The 20,685-nt window shown below is 37.3% G+C and overlaps 1 protein-coding gene and 1 non-coding gene across 2 annotated transcripts; both read right to left on the bottom strand.

Moving 5' to 3' along the window:
* Nucleotides 1-1,095: 1,095 nt before the first annotated feature.
* On the bottom strand, nt 1,096-1,168 carry Trnav-uac (transfer RNA valine (anticodon UAC)). The gene has a single exon. It is a non-coding gene; the product is annotated as a tRNA-Val (tRNA).
* Nucleotides 1,169-7,504: 6,336 nt separating this feature from the next.
* Nucleotides 7,505-18,475, bottom strand: LOC140922679 (potassium voltage-gated channel protein Shal-like). Its single transcript, XM_073372671.1, has 5 exons — nt 16,345-18,475; nt 12,470-12,632; nt 11,733-11,810; nt 9,816-9,917; nt 7,505-9,304 (listed from the first exon to the last, which is right to left on the bottom strand). Exons 1-5 carry the CDS (start codon nt 17,433-17,435, stop codon nt 8,855-8,857), a joined length of 1,884 nt encoding a protein of 627 aa, XP_073228772.1. The 5' UTR covers nt 17,436-18,475; the 3' UTR covers nt 7,505-8,854.
* Between the last annotated feature and the right edge of the window lie 2,210 nt (nt 18,476-20,685).

Genomic DNA, 20,685 nt, shown 5'->3' with positions numbered 1-20,685 from the left:
TTCCAGTCATAATGAGAATTTCACTTTTTATCAAAACTATCCAGTCAGATCAGTCAAATCCTAAATAGCATGCACGAAGGGGATGGTGTTTCAACAAAAACTGTTGGAAAAAAGCATCCCTCATTGTCAAAATGACTGGTCCGACTATGGTCCAGCCGATCAGTTCTGACTTTTGGAAAGCGCCCTAAGAGAGAGTGTTCACTTTAAAAATATATAGAGAGATTAAGATTCACATTTACTGCAAACGGCAAACGTCAGACTCAAGTTGAGAATTTCTCAGAATAGAAAATAGTCAGATAAAAACAGTACCGAACGATTCCTGTGGTTAAAGCTGGCATAAAACTATTTATTAATGTGTAGAAGCAATAGAGTGGTTTTCGTTTGAGTGTCGTAAAACCAAAACCAAAGTAATTACTCTGGCCAATCACATAGGACACAGACAATACATTGAACCAATCAAAACTCGAAGTAATTACATGTGGCTGACGCAAAGCGCGGGAAAATGCATGCGAGCGCGTCACAATTGGCTTTGGTTTTACTTCTGATTGGATGAAAAGGTGGCGCGAATCTTTTAAGCCAATCGCATCGTGTAGAAAGTGCAAAACCAATTACTTTTCGACACTCAAATGAAAACCATTCTAAAGAGTTAACGGAAAATAGAGACAAACTTGGTCACGTGGTAAAAATTCAAGTCTGCCTCTGTTCCCACTTCCTGCTTTCGGTGCAATAGGCTCCTTTTGTTTTATTGATTTACGAATTGATTTATACAAAGTTTACAGGACGTAAAGAGGGTACAGGTGAACCTCTTTACAACGGCCACCTTGGAGACAGAAGAAAGTGGCCATTGTAGAGAGGTGGCCGTTTTAGAGAGGTTGAAACAATAGTGAATGTATGGACTGTCCACCACAAAAATGGTCGTTGTAGAGAGGTGGCCGTTGGTGGAGTTTCCACTGTACTTAACGAATGCAATAAAATGGGACGCACGTCGAGTGCTGATTTTGCTAATTTCCAGCTGAGTCAGGAAATGAGAATTTCTCTCTTCACGATTAAACATGGAACAAAAGATAACAAAGAGTATTGGTTTTAAAAAAAGCATGATTTCGGCCAGAATTGAACTGGCGACCTTCTGCGTGTAAAGCAGACGTGATAACCACTACACTACGAAACCATTCCTTACTATGCAAGTGGATTTTTTTAAAGTTAATTCATGTACGTAGGTAATGAAATGTTTATCGTGATTGGCACACAAGAGTGATCATATTTTGCAGCACTTTTAACCATCTTTTTACGAGTAGATGCTAAAACTCATACTAACCACTTGACCGGACTGGTTGCCATAGCAACAATGCCACCTTTAAGCCAGAGGTTGAATACTGGCTCCAAAACAATGTCTATGCTCTCCATATTGCCGCGCATTGAGTGGTCTACTTGTAATCAACATGCTCAATTTCAACAGTTTTGCAAAGCAACAAAACTATATACAAAACAGTTGTCAGCCACCTTAATTTTTAAGACACTGCTGGGTGTTACTGGATAAGTGTAAATGATTAATCGAAAGAGACAAGAATTTTTGAGAAGATTTGTCACACCACAGTTGCACCAATTTCAATGGACCCACTTATAAAGCTCCAAATTTTGGTTTATATACACACGAACGGGAGACATGATCGGGAAATTCAAACTAAATTGCCAAATATTACTTGACGTCCCAACAGACAGATTACTACCCTTCACTCAGACATTTGTTTGTTGCTGCATGTTCAAAAATAATCTGTTATTAAGATCTGCTCTTCCTAACTGTCTTATCTACTGATAATTTATGAAGACATAACCAACATACTTACAAAATAGCGATATGTGGACGTCCCAACAGATAGATTACTACCCTTCACTCAGACATTTGTTTGTTGCTGCATGTTCAAAAATAATCTGTTATTAAGATCTGCTCTTCCTAACTGTCTTATCTAGTGATAATTTACGAAGACATAACCAACATACTTACAAAATAGCGATATTTTTCTTTCCTGGTCTTTATCAGAACTTTATTTTGGTCGGATGATTTTTCCGGTGGATGAATCCAACGCGCCCAAAAATTCAAAACTTTTGAACGAGCATCTAATTGCCATAAGATAAAAAATTCATTGATATAAGAGTTTTTTCCGTTCAAGACATTACTTTATGAACACTCGCATTTTAGGAGAAATTGGAAAAACCAATATAGTTATAATTCTGCCGGCTGAGTTTACTTTTTACCTTCATGTCGGTCGGACTTTTCCAATTTTACCTTAGACTGATCTCAATAATAAAAAGAAATACTGTCGCTTTTGCATTCTGACGCAAGTACATTTCAAAATATAATTAAAAACCCCAAATCCGACTGTGCTAGAACAATAGACTGTAGCAGATTAATTTTGATTTTTAGCTGAAGTGATTTGTCCACAACAGGAAAATAGTGGCATTATTTTTATGAAAACATGGATTTCAAAGCGAGTGTGTTGAGTTTTGAAATTGAAGGACAATATCTTGTGAAGAGTTAAAAGAAGCTCGTTAAAATTCTATTGTAGACGAACAAGATACAAAAAGTCAAGCATTTGAAAAGTGTTTAATTAATAGTAATTTCGCGTCTCGAAAATTACCTTTGACATGCGCATTGAATAATTTTCGAGCATTCTTCTTGAGATATGATCCCCTTGTCAACGTCATGAAAGGTCGAGAATAGGTTTTCGGCGATTGAATTTCAGTTTAAAATATAATTTTCCACCCAAATCGAGATCATGATACTGAATGTTATTCCGCCGTTATTATCATCAAATAAAGCCTTGGGTCTCAGTAATGTAATCTAGGCCACCTCGTTTTTAATTGAATCCTGATTACTGAAAATCTCGAATTCTCTAAACCCTTTTAAATCTACTCAAAGATCAAAACACCCATCGTTCGCATTAAAGAAGCCAGTTTCAGTATTGATAAGAAAACATACTTCAAGATTCACGCAGTTGTAGGAAAAATGAGTGTTTGTATTTTAGTCAGCTATCATACGAAAAATCTACGATCTGATCTAAATTATTGCTCTCAAAATATACTTACACCATCGTTTTAGATAAGGAGAACTGATCTTATTTATATAGAAAGATGGGTCTATTCGTATAGAAGAAAATTGTCAGCAAAAAGTGTATGTACCACTGTTCATCCTCCTCCTCCTCCTCCTCCTCCTCCTCCTCCTCCTTCTCCTCCTCCTTCTCCTCCTCCTCGTCATCATCATCATCATCATCATCATCATTATCATCATCTTTCTCCTCATCAGAAGGAAAAGGGTAAAACATTATTCTTCTCAACAGCTGGTGATAAGATAACAACTATCTTTTTAATTTCTTCAATTCTATAACTTGGTTACTCTCTCATCGGTTACAAGGTTTAAGGTCACATCGCTCCATGTTTTGTTTACTAAACCTATTGTCATGCTGACGTTTGAGTTTTGATTTTTGCCCCTATTCGATCCGTCCCTGTACCTTGAAATGCGGAGAACCCCCCCCCCCCCCCCCCGCCCCGGGCAGTCGCCTTCGTAGTTTCTTAAGGTCAAATTATAAAACAATTAACTGATCCTTGCGACAAGAAGACCGCGAGAAAAAAAAAATGTAAGGAACTGAAAACAAAAATCAATTAGTGAATTATAGTTGCCCGATATTTCGGTTTGCAACAGAAAACCTTCAACGTGGGCTCCAAAAGTAAAATGAATAAAAGTACAAGATGGACGTTGCATAAGCGAAACATATGTAACGTTCTTTTCGCATATGTAACGTTCATCTTGTATTTTTTCAACTTCAGATCATGAAAATTTCACATACCTTTGACATATTGAGAGGGCTGGAATAAACTCGAAGACTATTTCATCATACGTCTGGAACGTAATAGAGAACTTAAGCAAAGAAAAAGTTGCCTTCCGGGCGTCAAAAAATGGCAACCGGAAGTTTATCTTTTCTATTTTTCAGTCGGCCCTGACGCCGCAAATTCGTGCAGCGGGAGTTAAAAGACTTAAAACACTGTATTTAGATTCGTTTTGTGAGACAGAAGCGTTCCATCAAGTGAGACATTGAACTTCTGGTTGTTATTCATGACTTCCGGGACGTCAGCGTTCTCGTTGCTTAAGCACGCTTATTTCTCCCTCGTGCAAGGCGGCTGACATTTCAACGCGTGCTAGGAGTCGACTGTAAGCAAAATCGGTTCAGGCACGCAAGCGTACACCCTACAATCAGCGGCAGTCAAGGCAGCGCATGAGTAGCCCGTGTTCTCCTGCCCATGCTCTTAACAAGTACGAAACGCGTGAAGGAATTTTTGAAATCTCGAAGCATTTTTTAGGGGTCAACAAATAGGTCAAATTGTTAAAATACGTTGCCATGTTTACCGCTAATAACGGAAGAACAGCTGTTATATTTCAAGCTGTCATTGTATAATTCAACGCTACAAAGTTCTTCTATTAGGCATTGGCTTGTTTTTTCATCTGTCCTTGTAAAGTTAGAACGGTCAAGAAGGCGAAAACTGGCATGAGCCATCTTAATTCTCAAACTCAGTTTGCACAAGCCGCGCAAAGGATTATGAGGAATTGGATAACCGTTACCAATCTCCTCTCGATAAATCACTGCGCCTGGGAAAGTTGATCGACTTGTGGATTTGTGGAAAGACGCCGTTCTCTGCACTCGTCTTTTGATCCTTGGTAATACGCCAATATATCCTTCCAATTTACGGATTCAATTATGTCCATGAAGGATTTCTACATGACCGCGTTGTTTCATGTTATGTTGCACAAAGCAGTTCTTATTCAAAAGGAAGCTTAGTACATTACTTGGTGAAATGGACGCCCGGGAATGGACGACATTGCGACTGGGCGATTGCAAACGGCAGAAATGGGCAATCTGAAGCTGCAGGCTTTGGAATGAAGACAAAAATAACCAGGTAATTATTGTAATTCTGTTTATTATTGTCAAGGTACTGTTTGCTCAGTTCTGGGTTAAGCTGCTGAAAATAAAACGTAGGCATGTTACAGGTGGAAGCGAGGCTGGAGTTGAGCTTTTCTTTTATACAACCCTTCCTGCTTTCTTTTGTAAATCATGTTGTTCTTATACTGAAAAGTATTTTCAAAGCGTGATTTCCATAAGAAAAAGGAAGGATTTTTGTGTCAAAGCAAGGTCAACCTCAGGCTCACAACACCTTGTAAACCATCATGTTCATGTTTCTCTGTTTCAAATGTCACGAGCCAAACGACAGTCAAATTACTGTTGCTCTTTTGTTGTCATAAAACAGACAACTAGTGCTGAAGTGTTGCGTGACAGATGACAGTATACATACATATACTTTACCAAAAACGTAAACCAATAAATAAATTTGTAGATAAATAATCAAAATGTGTGTTCAAATAAATATAATGCATTTCATTTGGCATTCAAAGTCTCCTAGGCACAGTACCATTACTCTGCGCATCTTCAATAAGCTATAAGTTTTGAAATACAAGTTCCCAGTACAGCGTAAAAAATAACTTAGAGTGATTTGTTGTTCCCAGGAAAAATATTATTAAGTTTGCAGGGATGCTACTCCTGCCAACATAAACAGACATAATGACACAGGCGTGAGATTTTTTCACCCGTGATCACCAGGATTTTTAACCCTTATCTAATCACCTCTAATTTGATTTAAAGATTTCCAAAGAGGGCCAAAAAACACCTGAAGTTATACTGAAAATTTAATTTCCTCTCACAAGAAACTGGATTTTGTATCTGACGACGAGTTGTAAAAAAGTTTTGTGTGGGTGTGCCATGGCAGTTCTGTTGTCATTAAAAATTGCCATCCTAGCTAAATAGGCCATTTCTGAGTTACCCAAAGCTTCTGTTTCAAAGCATGACAGGCGAAGTGCAAAGCCATTGATATCAAAATGGCTCTTTATTCTCATGTCAATAAAACTCATTTTCATGAGAAAGGTTTTGCACTTAACCTTGTTTTGAAAAGTGAGAATTTTTGGAACTTGAAAGTGGCCTATTAGATTCTGTAGTATTTCGACATTAAAGTTGTCTAGCCAGCTCAGGATTGTGCTTTGCAGGTCGCTTGTTATCCAAAACAGCTGTAATTACCGTCCTCTTTTCAAGCACAGTTAGTTAAAGGTTAACCTTTTAAGTCCAACAAGCTGCGATAAGCATCTAATTTATCCTAAGAATAAGGAACATTTCTCCAAAGAAATAATTCTTTGATTGTTTTCAGCAATTTCTCTTAAAAAGTACCAGAAGATATTTATGGAGAAAGGTGACAGTGGGGAATTTGGATTTAAACTAGAGGGAAACTGAACTGAAATTTATAAAAATTAGATGAGTGTACCACGAGGAAAGCTAAACTAAATACTGAGCATGACTGACACGCTTATCACAATGATCAATGGCCATGTCAGTTGCACTAGATAAGTAATTTTCATCAAAAATAGATTAAAGAAGTATGCTATCTCAAAAATTCAAATTTGTCAAATTATGGGTTGGATTGGAATGTTTACAATTAAAGAACCAGAAGAAAAATGCCCACATGTCAAAAATCAGTACAACAATGTATGTTAGGGTAAATTAGTGGGGAGATATAATTTAGCAAGGTTATACTGTGATGACTCCATAATAATTCTCTAAATTTGACTTGGATTGTACACATTATGATCCGAGCCAGTTTTAGAAGGATTTGTATGGAATCATCAGAACATTACATTTCCTAAATCTCACCACCAATTTGCACTAACCCGACAATTTTTGGCAAGCGGGCAATTTTTATCATGTTCTCTCTGAACTTCCTATCCATTCTCACAATCGCATTAATTAATCTTTTTTTGTGACATCATCATTTCTCTAATCTGTTGAATGTTAATTTTGCACAGTGCATAGCATTAATTAACTTATAAATAAGTTTTTGCAGCCAAAATTTTCTCATATACATTTGTACTGCTGGTTCTTGTTTTCTTCTTGGAAATTTGTACATGTTACAAGTACAATTGTTATAGCTGTTGATTTTTGTTGTCTTATACCAAACAAATTAAAATTCTTAGGTTTTTAGCCAATTTAGTTGTTGTGACAGTATAGTTTTCCTTTAAATATGTGTAGATTTTCGCAAGAACAACAGCATTATTGATGTGACTGCATGAATGAAATTTGTAAAACAGAAGATTTGAGTGGTCTGCTGGGTAAAGTTAATACATTACCTGGAGAAATTGTTATTTAGTAGGATAAAATACTCCCAATTAAATATCTCTGAGATCAGTTAAAACACTACCACTTATACATGCATTTGCAGAGCATTTAACAACCTAAATAAATAGATGAGAAAACATTGTTCTAGACTGCAAAAAATTAATATAACTAATGTGACTGCATGAATGTACCTTGACAGATAAAAACTGCTAATGATTATTAATAATCACAATTTAGTCCCAGCTTTTGCCTTGTTTGTCGTCCAGCCTGAATTTCATTCTCTGAAGACCTGTATTTGGTGACTCACTACTACAGTCAATTCTTTTCCCACATACACTGTAGAACACTGTGGTGTATGTAAAGTAATAATTAAGTGTAATATGTCATGTGTTATTGTGGATGTCTAATATGTTGTACAAGGCCATTCAAACTTTTGAGTCTGTGGAAAAATCAGTGCAATCTCTGATCATCTACCATGGCAGGTATTTGGTTAGGCATTTTTCTTTGGCTGGGGCTTGAGTGTGGACCGAAATTTTTCTTTCTCTCTTCCCTTTCAAATAAAATGGCCGCAGCCACTTAACAGGCTACCCATATCTTTTGTCACCCTTAGAACTTTCTTGTCAATACTACTATAATACCTAATTACAATTTCATTTCATTTTCCTTTGTACAAATAAGTTATTGTCATATCTTAAAAACAAACCCTTTCCTTTAAAAAGTTTGTCTCTAATGGAGTGCAAATTACTCCATATTTTAATGTTTGATAAATTATGTTGCCTTGAAGGCTAAGCTTTCGAGGAATTTTTAGCAAACCTTGATCCGCAATAATTGCAGACGATGTCCAAGATTCTCCTGAGAATGTTTTCACTGTGGTATCTTTCTGTCACTTGAGCATCCTTGCATATATCCATGAAAAGCCCACAGGTTCACCATCATAATAAAGTTAAGTTAACTTTATCTGTACCTTATTGAAACCTGCCACCTTTGTGAAAGGTAGGATGTACTCTCACAAGATCCATACCTGGTCTCCAGTCCATAAGCTTCTCTGCTGATCCTCACTCAAACTATAAATGTCAGAGACCAGCTCCAAACATGGTGCCAAGTTTTTTTTTGTGGCTGTCAGCACCCTACCTCTGTGGGTGTGGCCACTATTTTCCTGTATGCACTTTCTGGCGCCAGTGTGCGATTGGTTTGTATATAGTCTCTCATTTCCTCACGTTTTGTAGAAAATATTTGTTGAATAAATATCTCTGATGACCAAGCATCTCACAATCACCGTGCACTGCACAATGCAAGTCGTCTTCAGTATTGGATAAAAGCCCCACTTTCAAACTGATGGGCTGATTTTCCTCGCTACATCTCCAAATTTTGTGGCATTAAAAAAAACCACTTGGCAGAGAGCACTTCTGGAATTCTGACCCAGTGAACTCTATTGTAGTTTGTAATAGTTATTGCTTGAATTTTGACTATTATAAACAAGTTTTTTACTATCATTTTTTCTGCAATATTCTTATCAGTTACCGGATTGCTTTTCATGATTTTTGCCAACAGTTCAGTTGTTTTTTGAACACATCTCATTCTACAACTTTCCTAGCCAGAAATAATGTTCTTCTTTATAATTTGCCTGAATTTCATTTTCTTGAAAAACTTTAAATTATGGTATGCGAACCTCTACGGTTGTTACAGTTTTCATATCTGCGATTAGCTGCACTGTCATGGATGTTGTTCGGTACTGCCACGACAGTTTCATAATCCGGCATTGTCACAATCGCCGATGTTGTTATGTTGTTGGGTTGTTTTTCGTGGTTATGTGGCTTTGAATTTGCCTTATGCTTGCCTTTTATGTCATTCATCTCCAAATGATCTGGCACAAACGCATTCTCATGTTGATGTGCAGGCTCGGAAAGTGATCTTGTTCGTTTCATGCATTTCCCTGTGTAACTATTTCGATTGTAACAGGCATTGTCGCACACTGCTGCTAATGACACTGATGATGATATTGGTGAGCCAGAGGGTGTGCAAATTGGCGAAGACTGCTTGGGAGTTCTTCTCACAGCTTCTCCTTTGTAAGAGTATTCCATTTCTACAAACTGTCGTGCCTGCCAAAAAAAAAAAAAAAAACACAAATTGACTCATTTTTCAACATAACATGTCAAGGCACTCAGTCAAGTTGCACAGCAGATATACAAAATAATTGGACACTAGATCCCCTCAATAAGAGATTCAGTAATTTAAGTGGTCTTTTCTGATGTCAAATTCTTTTTAAACAATTGCATTCCCCAAATAAAATCAACTCTAGGCAAACATTATTCACAGAATTAATTTTACCCAGATTTGCAAAATTAGAAGCTCTCCCTACTAAGGATGTATAAGATGATGGGGCAGATCCCTTTGTAAGACATTCAACAAGTGGTCTTACGTACGACTGTAAGGGGGAATTTTCTGCAGCTAGCGTTGCTCAAAGTTGACATTTCTAAGGCTGCAACAATTCTCTTACATTTTTCAAGAAAAACTGCACAGGATTTATAGAAGGCATTAATGTGTTGTGAATCTTGTCTTGCAATGGTGTCTGGCAGTGTATATATTATTTTAAGTATCACATGCACATACTGTTGCTTTCTCCAAGCACTGTAACAGATGAGTGTGTTGTTCATCAAGATAATTTTTCTCTTTATTGCTTACTGGAATCTGCGTCAACTCTAAACCAGCCCCCTGCATAGACAAAATCAGGAAATAATATGTTTATTATATTTAGTGCTGGTTTGCACTTTGATGTCCTAGCAGCCATGTTGGTGGTTAAGAACAAAACCATTTCTATTTCTCTGGGAACTAAACTCCGTTTTCACAGGGGTTTCAAAACAAGCCAGTGACTGCTGGAGTTCTGCCGGCTGCTTGATTTTAGGTCGCTGGCTACTCAGACCCCTCTACCCTCTGGGGCCTTGCAGCCCCTCAATTGTCGCAGCTGCCTACTTTTCCAGAGTTGGCCACCTGCTTTAAGACATTTTGAATCCCCTGTTTTTCATGTAAATAAATAAATAAATAACAATTTTTAGGTAGCACATCCACATAGTGGATGTGCTACCTGATTCCTGGTCGAATTGGAATTTGGAAATGTTGGTTTTTGAGGAGAGGGGAAAACTGGAGTACCTGGAGAAAAACCTCTCGGAGCAAGGGAGAGAACCAACAACAAACTCAACCCACATACGGTGTTGATGCCGGGATTTGAACCCGGGCCACATTGGTAGGAGGCGAGTGCTCTCATCACTGTGCCACCCTTGCACCCTGTCACCCTGTGAAATAACTTCAATTGTCCCACCAACCTGGCTGCCATGTCATATGGTTGCAAACCAACTAGAAGAAAGCTCCATCCATGAAACCAGTTTTAGAAAGACCCATTTGTGGAACATTATTTTGTTATTTCTCATTGGTCCACATTTCTACTTCACAAGATTGGCAAGAACACCAATGAGGCAGCAGATTGCATCAATTTCTGTGGGTCCAATTAATGCAGTCTTTCCCTCTCTTAGCCCATAAAAGATGGACCACACCACTTTTGGGGCTTAACCCTCTTGCCCTCTGGAATAATCAGTGTTGTTTCTTTTGCACCCCTTTGTAGTATTAATATCTAAAGGAAGGATGAAAGGGACCAGGGCCTTAGCTAGGTTTTTTAAGAGGGGGTCATTATTGCGAGTGCCCAAGGCATGAGCCCTGTAGGGGGGTCTGAGGTTTTCTAATTGGGAGGCTCTAAAATGCTATTTTCAGCACTTGTCATGAGATATGTCTCTGAAAAATCGACCCCGAATATGAAAATGGCAAACAATTGCAAGTCACTATAATCAAAATAACTGAGTTAAAAGAAAACAAATCCATCCAAAGCCTTGATGTGTCTGGCTCAACAGGTCAAGGAGGGGGGAGGGGGCAGTTGCCCCCCCTTGCCCCCCCACCCTCCCCTCCACTACCTATGGCTCTGGAGAGACACAGCTTACAGGGGGTCTGACCTGAAGTTAGGTCTCAGTGACCATGATTTATTATGTCCAGTTTTTTAACCCAGTCAGTAAGTGGCCCAGTGGAGAAATGCTCTATCAACCTTTTGATAGGGTGGTGGTGAAGGAATTATACAGATGTGCAACTGAGATGGTCATATCTTCATTTAGATTTGTATTTCTGCAGTTGACATTATTTGTCTCATTCCTTTCACGGGTTAAGATGAACTCAACAAATTAGCCTGCTCCCAATGTATTGGTCTTCAAAGCTCAATTGGAGACCAGAGGTCATGGGTTAATATCCTTTTGAAGCCCTGAAATTCTTTTTTGGGTTTAATTTAAGATTGATTAAAAGGCTATTACAACTGTAATGGTCATCCATTGTGTACTATCTTCATTTAAGAACACATCACTACTAGATACCCAAGTATTGTCTTGGATAAAAGGGATCTGGGATTCAATCTATTAACTGTATAAACCTCTTTTAAGTACCAATTTATATCACCATGCATTGATATTTTTTATTGAGCTGGTTCTTACTTACCAATGGAACATTGTCTTTGTCAGGGGGTGAAACCAAAGCAGTACCAGCCATTGTCTTTGAGATTGACACTCTTGCTTTCTAAAAATGAGTTACATGATTACATAAATTATACAGTCAGTGACCAAATTAATGGTGATAGCTTAGTTGTGACTGTACATTTTGTCAGAAATAAATTACAAATTATTAAGCAATTTATTATAAATTCTGCGTGTATTATCATGATAGTACATTACTTGCAAAAAAAGGACTGTTTATTTCAAACATTTTAAAAATATGTTCGAAACTTTTGCTCCAATTTTGGACAAAGTTGAACACAGTGATTTATCCATAATTTTTTTATTTTTGCCAGTTAGCATGTTATTTTATATTTCTTAATCATCTTAATTTATTGCCTTGGAGTAAAATTTGTATCCTTATTTTTGCGTACAAGGTAGGAATTACAGTAAAAAATTAGAGAATCTGTGAAAATGGTATTTTCACGTCTATTCTTGTATAAAAAATGTTTCACAATGGATAAGAAAATAACACAAATATCACTTGGAGGTGCTTTTTGTCAGAGCCTAGTACTTCTAGCAATTTTAAAAATTGATAATTTTAAAGTATAAGATCAGTGGCAGATCCAGACCTTTCAGATACGGGGAAGGGGAGTGGTCTCTAAAAAATTTTTTGGGGCCTCAGTTTGGTCTAAAAATAAGGGGGGCCCCCTGGATCCTGCCCCTGAAAATGGAATAGCATACCTTGTGGGCTTTTCGTTTGTCTGCTCTTTGGTTTTGTAGATATATCCTACTGAAATTTGATACAATAACTGGCACAGGAAGGGCAATCACTAGCACACCACTGAGTGAGCACAGGCTGCCAACTATTTTCCCTGGGGTTGTCTCCGGAACCATATCCCCATACCTGAAAAAAGTATAATTTATTATTTGAGATTAAGCTGAACTATAGGTTATCTGAAAACACACTGAAACTTTTATGAACACCTTGTCCACAGTACAGTGCCCATGACAGGTTGTTTAGTCATTGACAAGCTGTGGATAAAGATTAATCCCGACAAGCTTGAACTTTTTCACAAAGGCTTTATTTTCACAAATGCATATATAGTTGGATCTTCAACTAGTTGCATTCATTAGTTCATCTTCATCTGTCCCGGGTATATTATGAACCAATTTTTAAGCTCCCAGTTGGCTTGCTAGCTAAATTAGTTGGGGCACTGCACCAGTATTGCAGAGGTAAGGGTTTGAATCCTAGCAGGCCTTAATTTTTCAGGCTTTCTTTTCCCAACTGTAATGGTCTTAAGTAATAACATTTATTTGTTTATAATTTCTGCAGTTCAAATATATATGAAATTCATTTAGTCATTATTTCAAAGAATGACTTATAGATTGCTTGGATTTTTCATTCCTTTTTAGGAAGTTCCAGTTATTTCTTTGATCAGGATTCAAGATGAAGGAGAGCTTTTGAGGATTGCTCTCCTGAGTAACCAATCAATTTTCATTTGCCTCATCAACCTCTTGACTGCAGTTTTGCTGGGCTTCTCGATATGTTCATTGCGGCATTAACATTGGCCAGTTTGACAACTTTGTATGTACACTTAATAATCAATAGAAGTGAATAGTTTTAAATGATATGGTCAACTCTATTTTAACCCTTTTAAAGGCCAAGAGTGGCCAACATCAATTTTCTCCAAGCAATTCATAATAATATTAAAATTAAAAGGTTTTGGGAATTAATTGAATGATCACTTAGGGGAAAATGCTTTGATCTTGTAACAAATTCTCCCAACTAATTCTTTAAATGAATGTATGAAGATCAGTTCAGAGAATTTGTATGTGGACCCACGGGCTTAAAGGGGTAACAACTCCACGGACACCTGCCTGTAGAGACAGACAGTTAGAGTTGGTCCCTGACGTCATCCAGGCATTTACTTCCTCTCTTTATGAGGCTAACCTTAAATCAGGCCAAATTTTAGCAACAGCCAGTCATGAAAAAAATTAACATTTCCAGATCTCATGGAAAATTGTGATGAAGACTGAACAAGGTCAAACTCTTCTCAATTCAACCTGTCAACACAGCTCTCAGCAGAGTTGAGTGGGAATGACCCTATACGCAAATTATCAACAAATATATTGCCTTATGACGACGTTGTGTCCTTGGTTCAATTTTTTTTCTTTTGTTTTTGATATTTTGTGCGTTAATACACATGCACAATAATGAGACTGAACTAAGGAGAATAAAATTTGAACCAAGAATCAATTGAACCATAGCAAGAACTCTGAGGTAGGCATAAGTGAGTGATGATTAAGCCAAACAATTTTACAAAGGCCTATTATTTTCACTTTCACTTAGCCTTGATGATATCTAGCCTCATAATATTTATATAATTTTTACTATCTTAGAAACAAAAAAACACATTATGTAAGCATATTTATATGTTAATGCCATAACAAAGAGGTTTCGCAGGGTGAAATGAGATGAAAATACTTAATTGTTCTTGGATGAATCATTTCACAAAAGCACATCTATGTGTGACAAAGAGTGATGAAGATTAAAGTTTTTATATATCTATCAATATCATTTAATATTTGACGTGTTAGCTGACAACGCGGTATTGAATATTACAATGGCAATGCAAATGAAGGAAAAGAAAACGTTGTGAAAATCGAAAAACTGTGTAAAAATATAAAATATTCATTAAGGTATACTTTCTGTCATTGCATATGAAATGAGTTAAAACGAATCAAGAGAAAAAATAAATAGGAAGAAATGAAAAATTATCGAGCAAGCACTCAGTATAAATGATATGCAACAAGCGAGGGCTGGGAAAACAAAAGCCGACGTTTTAGAGTAATACCTTTCTCTGATCGGTGCTTAAGACCCATTAATTAAGTGTTGTTGCTAATCCATTTGAACGGACAAAGTCCTTGAAGTGCTTGGCTGACTTTCATGGTAGGATGGTTTTAGGGCCTGATAATTCATTTTGAAAAATTCTAGCGGTTACAGCTAAGCTCACCGAAAAACGATTCAAATGCACCTTAGTTAAAAGCTTGGAAGTAACCGCGAAATGTCACATTTTATTGGTATACGAAGGTAACTGAGAAGCATATAGAATTTAAAAAAAATAAAACTGAAAATACCTAATAATAATAAAAAACAACTGTGAACAACATGAAAGTCGTGAACAGTTTCATTTCGTTTTTTCCTTTTAAAAGTTTAAGTAGGGCAACTAAAAAGCTGAATATTTTGAACGCACAGAAATCGATTTAGAAGCCACAGTGCGGCATAATTTTTTAAGTATCTCTGTTTCTCTGTTTTACTAAAAAACCTGTGTTTCGCTGTGAATTATACACTTCCATACATCGGGACTAAACAATTCCTTACAGCTGCGCGCTAAATGTTCTTGCTGTAAATAAATTTCCTCGACTTCCTTGTTAATGCAATTCTGCTGCGACTGGTTCTTGTTTTCAATAACATCTATTTTTGCATAAATTTCTTGTAACATCTAATTGCAAGAATCTATCGATTTATAGTCATATAGTGGCCCAGAGGCCACCTACAGAAAATGAAATGAATTTGGCAAACACGCGACTTCCTTCTAGAAAATTAAAGCAATCGGGCGAAAAGATGTGCAAAATTATAGTCCTTGTTGTCGAGGTGATGCGTCTATCATAACGGTATACATAAAATTTTAACCCAATTGTCACGTTTTCGGCGCGTGGAGGAAGTTCTCCGAAATTTCATCAGAAATCTTAGCGGATCAGTTTCAAAAGCACCGAAAGACATTATCGCCGTTTTAGAACCGTAATTCATTAAGCTCTTATCTCAAAACCTATCGAACAAATATCACAAATAAACCAAGCTAATACACTGTTAGTAGATTTCATTCGAAGCGAGCCGATCAGACGTTCTTAAAAGAAGAAAAAAAAATAAAGTTGAAGAACGTACTTAAAACGCAAATGGTGCCCGCGCTTTTGTAATACAATACACCAGCTTTAAAGCATGTCATTCGACTATTAATTTTTTAACACAGGAAATTTTAAATTCGTCTTTTGCCATAGTATTTACCGTGTCTTAGCTTCGATGAACGAATAAAAAAAAAATAAACGTAGTTTGAGTCTGTTTTTTAGTTCGAACCGTAACGTGCATAAACTGTACAGAACATTTTCTGTTCAAGTTTTCATTATATGAGGATGTTGGAAAACAACAAGACGTAAATATATGCATTTTGCTTCAAAACATTATGTTTTGCATGCAAATTAAGCCATGTCTGTTCTTGCGTTTAAAAATATTATCTCTACGAAAGTGAGTTGCCCGTGAATTGTAACTTTTTTACGCTAAGTGTAATAGTTTTATCCATGGTAGACTGAGTTGTATGCGTCGATTAATGTAAGCTACCCGAGAAACAAATGTATTTCGTCTAGACCTCTAAATTAAAAGGAAAAACAGACAAAGTTAGTTTCGTTTTGGTAGACAACGCAGTAAAGAATGACATGGGCAGATTCAGATAATTTGCACAAGGACTTAATGTCTGTAGACAAATGTAAACACAAAGCTAGCCGCCGAGTTTATATACGTTTAGTCATGTGTAGTTCATTGAGAAAAAATTTTAACTTACCCTAATGTAGTCATTGTGACGATGGTGTACCAGAAACTTGCAGGAATACTTTCGAATTTTGTGTCGGGTTCTCCTTTTTCCACGTAATACATGACAGTAGCGAATATGATGACTGCCATAGACAGAGAAAATAGCAGGAAGCCAAGTTCAGAGGCACAGCTCTTGAGCGTGTATCCCAAGATTCGAAGTCCTCGCGAATGTCTGGAAAATTTGAAAATTCTGAAGATCCTAAATACTCTAAGAGTCACAAAAGCTCCACTTATCGAATTGTCAGGCATAAATAGACCAACATAGAATGGTAGTATAGCAACAACGTCGATAATGCTCATCAGATCTCGAGCAAATTTACATCGATCAGGCGCGGCGTATAAGCGGGCTAAATATTCAATGGTAAAAACTACAACACAGGCTGTTTCAAGCCCAAAGAAAATACTTTTATTGACTTCTCCAATGTTTCCACCATCCGCGGGTAGAGTTTCAACTACCGTGCTAATGACGCTCACAGCTATGAAAAAGCCCGTGATGTAATAAGCCAAAGAAGCCAGGGGACCGCTTTGTGGATTTTGAAAAGCAGTCCACATCTTCTCTCGGAAAGTCGAGTCAGTGTTCTCGTCTCCATTCTGTGATCCACCGTCTTCCAGTTTATCAGGCTCAAAAATTCTCTCTTCGCATTCTTTCTTTCTCTCTCGAAAATCTTCCCAGCAACAATCGTACACAACATCTTCGGAAATGCCGAAGAAACAGAGTTCGTCCTCGAAAGACTGCACGCACTCTCCTCGCGGGTAATGCAGTTTTCCATTGCGATAATAATTCAAAACATGCCGGAAAAGGTCGGGATCTCGATCAAAAAAGTATTCCTTTGTTTCCGAATCGAAAAAATAGTCTTTTTCGTCACTGCCTAGGAGAGTTTCCGGGAAACGGGACAATGTGTTTTGCCAAGTTTCAAATCGGCGTCCGCTAACGTTAATGGTGACTCGTTCGTCGTTTTTCTGTGTCTCTGGCGGCGGCGGCATCGGAGATGTAGCCAGAGGGACCCATCCTACAGCAGCCGCTCTTGCAAACGGCAACCACGCGCCTACATCCGTAGCCATGAGGAATTCGGAACGCCTCACATAGATAGAACAGATCCAAGTTCACATGCAAGTGGAGCATCTACTTCGGGCCGACAAGCGGCAGGTGAAAAACGGATGTCGCTTTACTGACAAACAACCACCTTAATTTATGCCAACGCTTGCATGGCCGTCGATGGAGCTATTTGCAACATTTGCTTCGAAAGAGGCAGCTATTCAGGCTATTATCGGCCCATGAAGCGTGTCGATCCGAGCACGTTGCTCGAGAGTAATTTCGATCAAACGTTCGATCGAAACGTGGAAACAAATTGCTTTTCAAATCAATCAAATGTTTTGCTCGCGGGGCTCAAATTGGAACGGGTTGTGAGAAGCCAAAAGCGTGAAATTACGTTAATCCGGGTATTGTCTTTTCAAAAACGAAACACTAGGTTCCTTAAATGGACGCAGCTTTAAGGCTAGCAGCCATTGTGCTCTCTCACCAGCTAGCCGTAACAAAGAAAGCAAAAACTGCTTAACAGGACGTTTTCACCAGGCGCTGGACTTGATGTTATTTTCAATTCTTGTTACGCGACTTGGGTAAGACTTGGCTAATTGCAAAGGATATTGTTAATTAGCATTGGATTAAACAAATTTAAAGTCCGCAACCAATGAATTTCAAGGAAGACCACTGCGTGTTTGATTGTTTATGAAAAACTGACAGGGTTTCTATTGTGCACCTGTCAAATATTCGCGCCAAATTTGCAATCGAACAAAACGGTTTAAAGAGTGAAAAAGATTCTACTTCATATTTTTGGGCATAAAGTATCTTTTCTCCGAAAAATGAAAAAAAAATTATTCTCGGTCATTTTAAATTATAGAAAAATGAACGTAATCGAAATTTCTGCGAACAATTTGCGAATTAGCAAGACCTTTCGTGGTTTTGGCTGGATTTTGTCTTCTACTGCAATCCAGGCTTAACAGTGCTAAATAAATAATGGCAAAACATTTCGTCGAAACCAAATAGAATATATATATTTGAAAAAAAAATTCCATGGGAGAATCCTCCCTTTTGTCTTTTTGTATCGGTCGCTAATCAATGGGAGTAAATTCGCCTGAATTCAATTACCGGAGATTCATCGTGTGGAAATTTGAAAAGGAAGTTGAAGTTGAAGCCCCTATAAAAATTTTATTTTAGTGGTATTTTTTTATGAATAGCTTATTCATCTTTTACGTTTTCTGTTTTAGTACAAAGAGTCCAGTCCGGTGAATTTTGATGGTTATTCTTTTTAATCCTTTCTTCGCTTGAGGTATTTAGCAAAACTGCCCTTTTTTGTTAGATGAAAAAGGACAACTTGTTTACTGATTTTTATAACGGTTTGCATGTAAATAGCTTCTGATGAAGTGTTTAGCATTCCGCATAATTTGAGGGAAGTTATATACAGCGAACGTTTGGTTTTTATACAAAACCAACAATAATATTTAGCATCTCGGCGAAGCTCAGTTGAAGTTAGATAAAAAAAATAAAAATAAAATGAAATGAAGAATAACAAAATAACTCAAACTTGTGAAGTCATGTTAATAAATTTGAAATTTGCTTGTCAAACATTTGAGAGATCTGATTTTTTTTTACTATTCTCAAGCGTTAATCGTGAAAATGACACGTGTGATATTTCAATTTAGTATGTTAAAAGATGCATTTTGATGGCTCTTAAAAGTCATTTAACGTCTTAAGCGTTCTTGTCAATTCCAAGATAATACAGAATCGGCAAATACAAAAGAAGAGATTACCGTCCTTTTTCGCAACTTGAAGATTTTCTTGTATGTTTGTTTTGTCTCGTTTTTTGTCATAATAAGTCCGTTGTCTTTTCAGTATTTTATCAGCCAAAATTTTGACTTAAGATGGTAATTAGTACCTCATGTATAACGTACAAATTAAAGTCTCCACCACATTCATTATGGTATAATTTGCTTTCAAAGTTTTGCTGCGTAGAAAGAAACATGTGGTTCTCCGCAACGGCTTGAAATTGATACGTTTGTTTTGCGGGCGAAACCCGTTATCATATAATCACTATAGAGGCCAATAATATGAGAATTTTTTTAAAAAAAAACAAGTTTATTTCTTCCATCGTGTGGCTGTTGAAGTTTTATTTTTCAAACACGTGCGTCCTTAAGTGTTAATTAATGTGTATTGCAACATATTACGGAACTAAATATGTCACCGCGAAGAAAAATTTTATCTCGTAGCTTGCGGGCAATCACGTAGAGACAATTTCTCCTGCTGTTAATGACGACTTGACAGTGACAAAAATAAATATCAAAAAGAAAAACAACAAAAAACGCACTTTATACGCTCATTTTTGAATACTTAACTTTCGACTAGCTTATGCACATATGAGCGTCTGGTAAAAATTGTCATATTGAATATCTACCTTGAATCAAAACGTCATGAACAGTGAAATTTCCTCTGAATAAAGCTCTTACGTTTCTCTCTATAATCTCAGAGTTGCAAGTTCTAAACTGAAATATTTCTTTCTTCTAATTTGAGAATACGGTCCGTGAGACGTGACCGACTATGATAGGTACCTGTGAAGAATCCCGTTACATTCCGTTCAGATGGGGGGGGGGGGGGGGGGGGTGGGTCATCCAGACCCTGAGATATTAGGGAGCTTAAGCAAAGACGTTTTTTAGCAACGGACGTCAACCGGAAGTGAGGACTTTTCCCTTGTAATATGCCTTGACGCTATGTAATTTGTATTGCTTAGTTTCTTTACTCTTATAGAGACGATTTGACTGAAAGTTTGGGCAAAACCATCGCCCAGAAATGAAAAAGGGCAACTTCCGGTTGACGTGCGTCGCTCAAAAACGTCGTTGCTTAAGCTCCCTAGTGGTGGGGTGGGCGCCGGTCTCAAAAAAAAATTTTGCTTATTTTTGAACGTTTGACAAGGTGCTGAGAATAGGTTTTTATTCATTATGCTAGCACATTTAGAAGATTATCTTTCGATTTATTAAAACCATTAACTAAGAACTTTTAGTAAAATCCAGCTAGTGGTCTATTTTCAATGCTGCGTTCTGATTGGTTGAGCTACTACTAGGCTATATGTCATAGCCCTCTAGTAGCGAAAACCGCGGGCTTTTTGGCGGCAAAAAAGACTTAAAGTCTAGCTGTTAACTAGCTAAAAATTTTTCATTCTCGATATTTTTGACCAACTAGTTGGATTTTACTAAAACAATTATTCCTCGAGCCATTCGGGTTCGAGGAATAATTGTTAAGTATACGTTGTTGTTATACCAC

This window comes from Porites lutea, chromosome 13 (assembly GCF_958299795.1).
Source record: "Porites lutea chromosome 13, jaPorLute2.1, whole genome shotgun sequence".
NCBI lineage: Eukaryota > Metazoa > Cnidaria > Anthozoa > Scleractinia > Poritidae > Porites > Porites lutea.
This window is presented reverse-complemented; position numbering and strand designations above follow the sequence as displayed.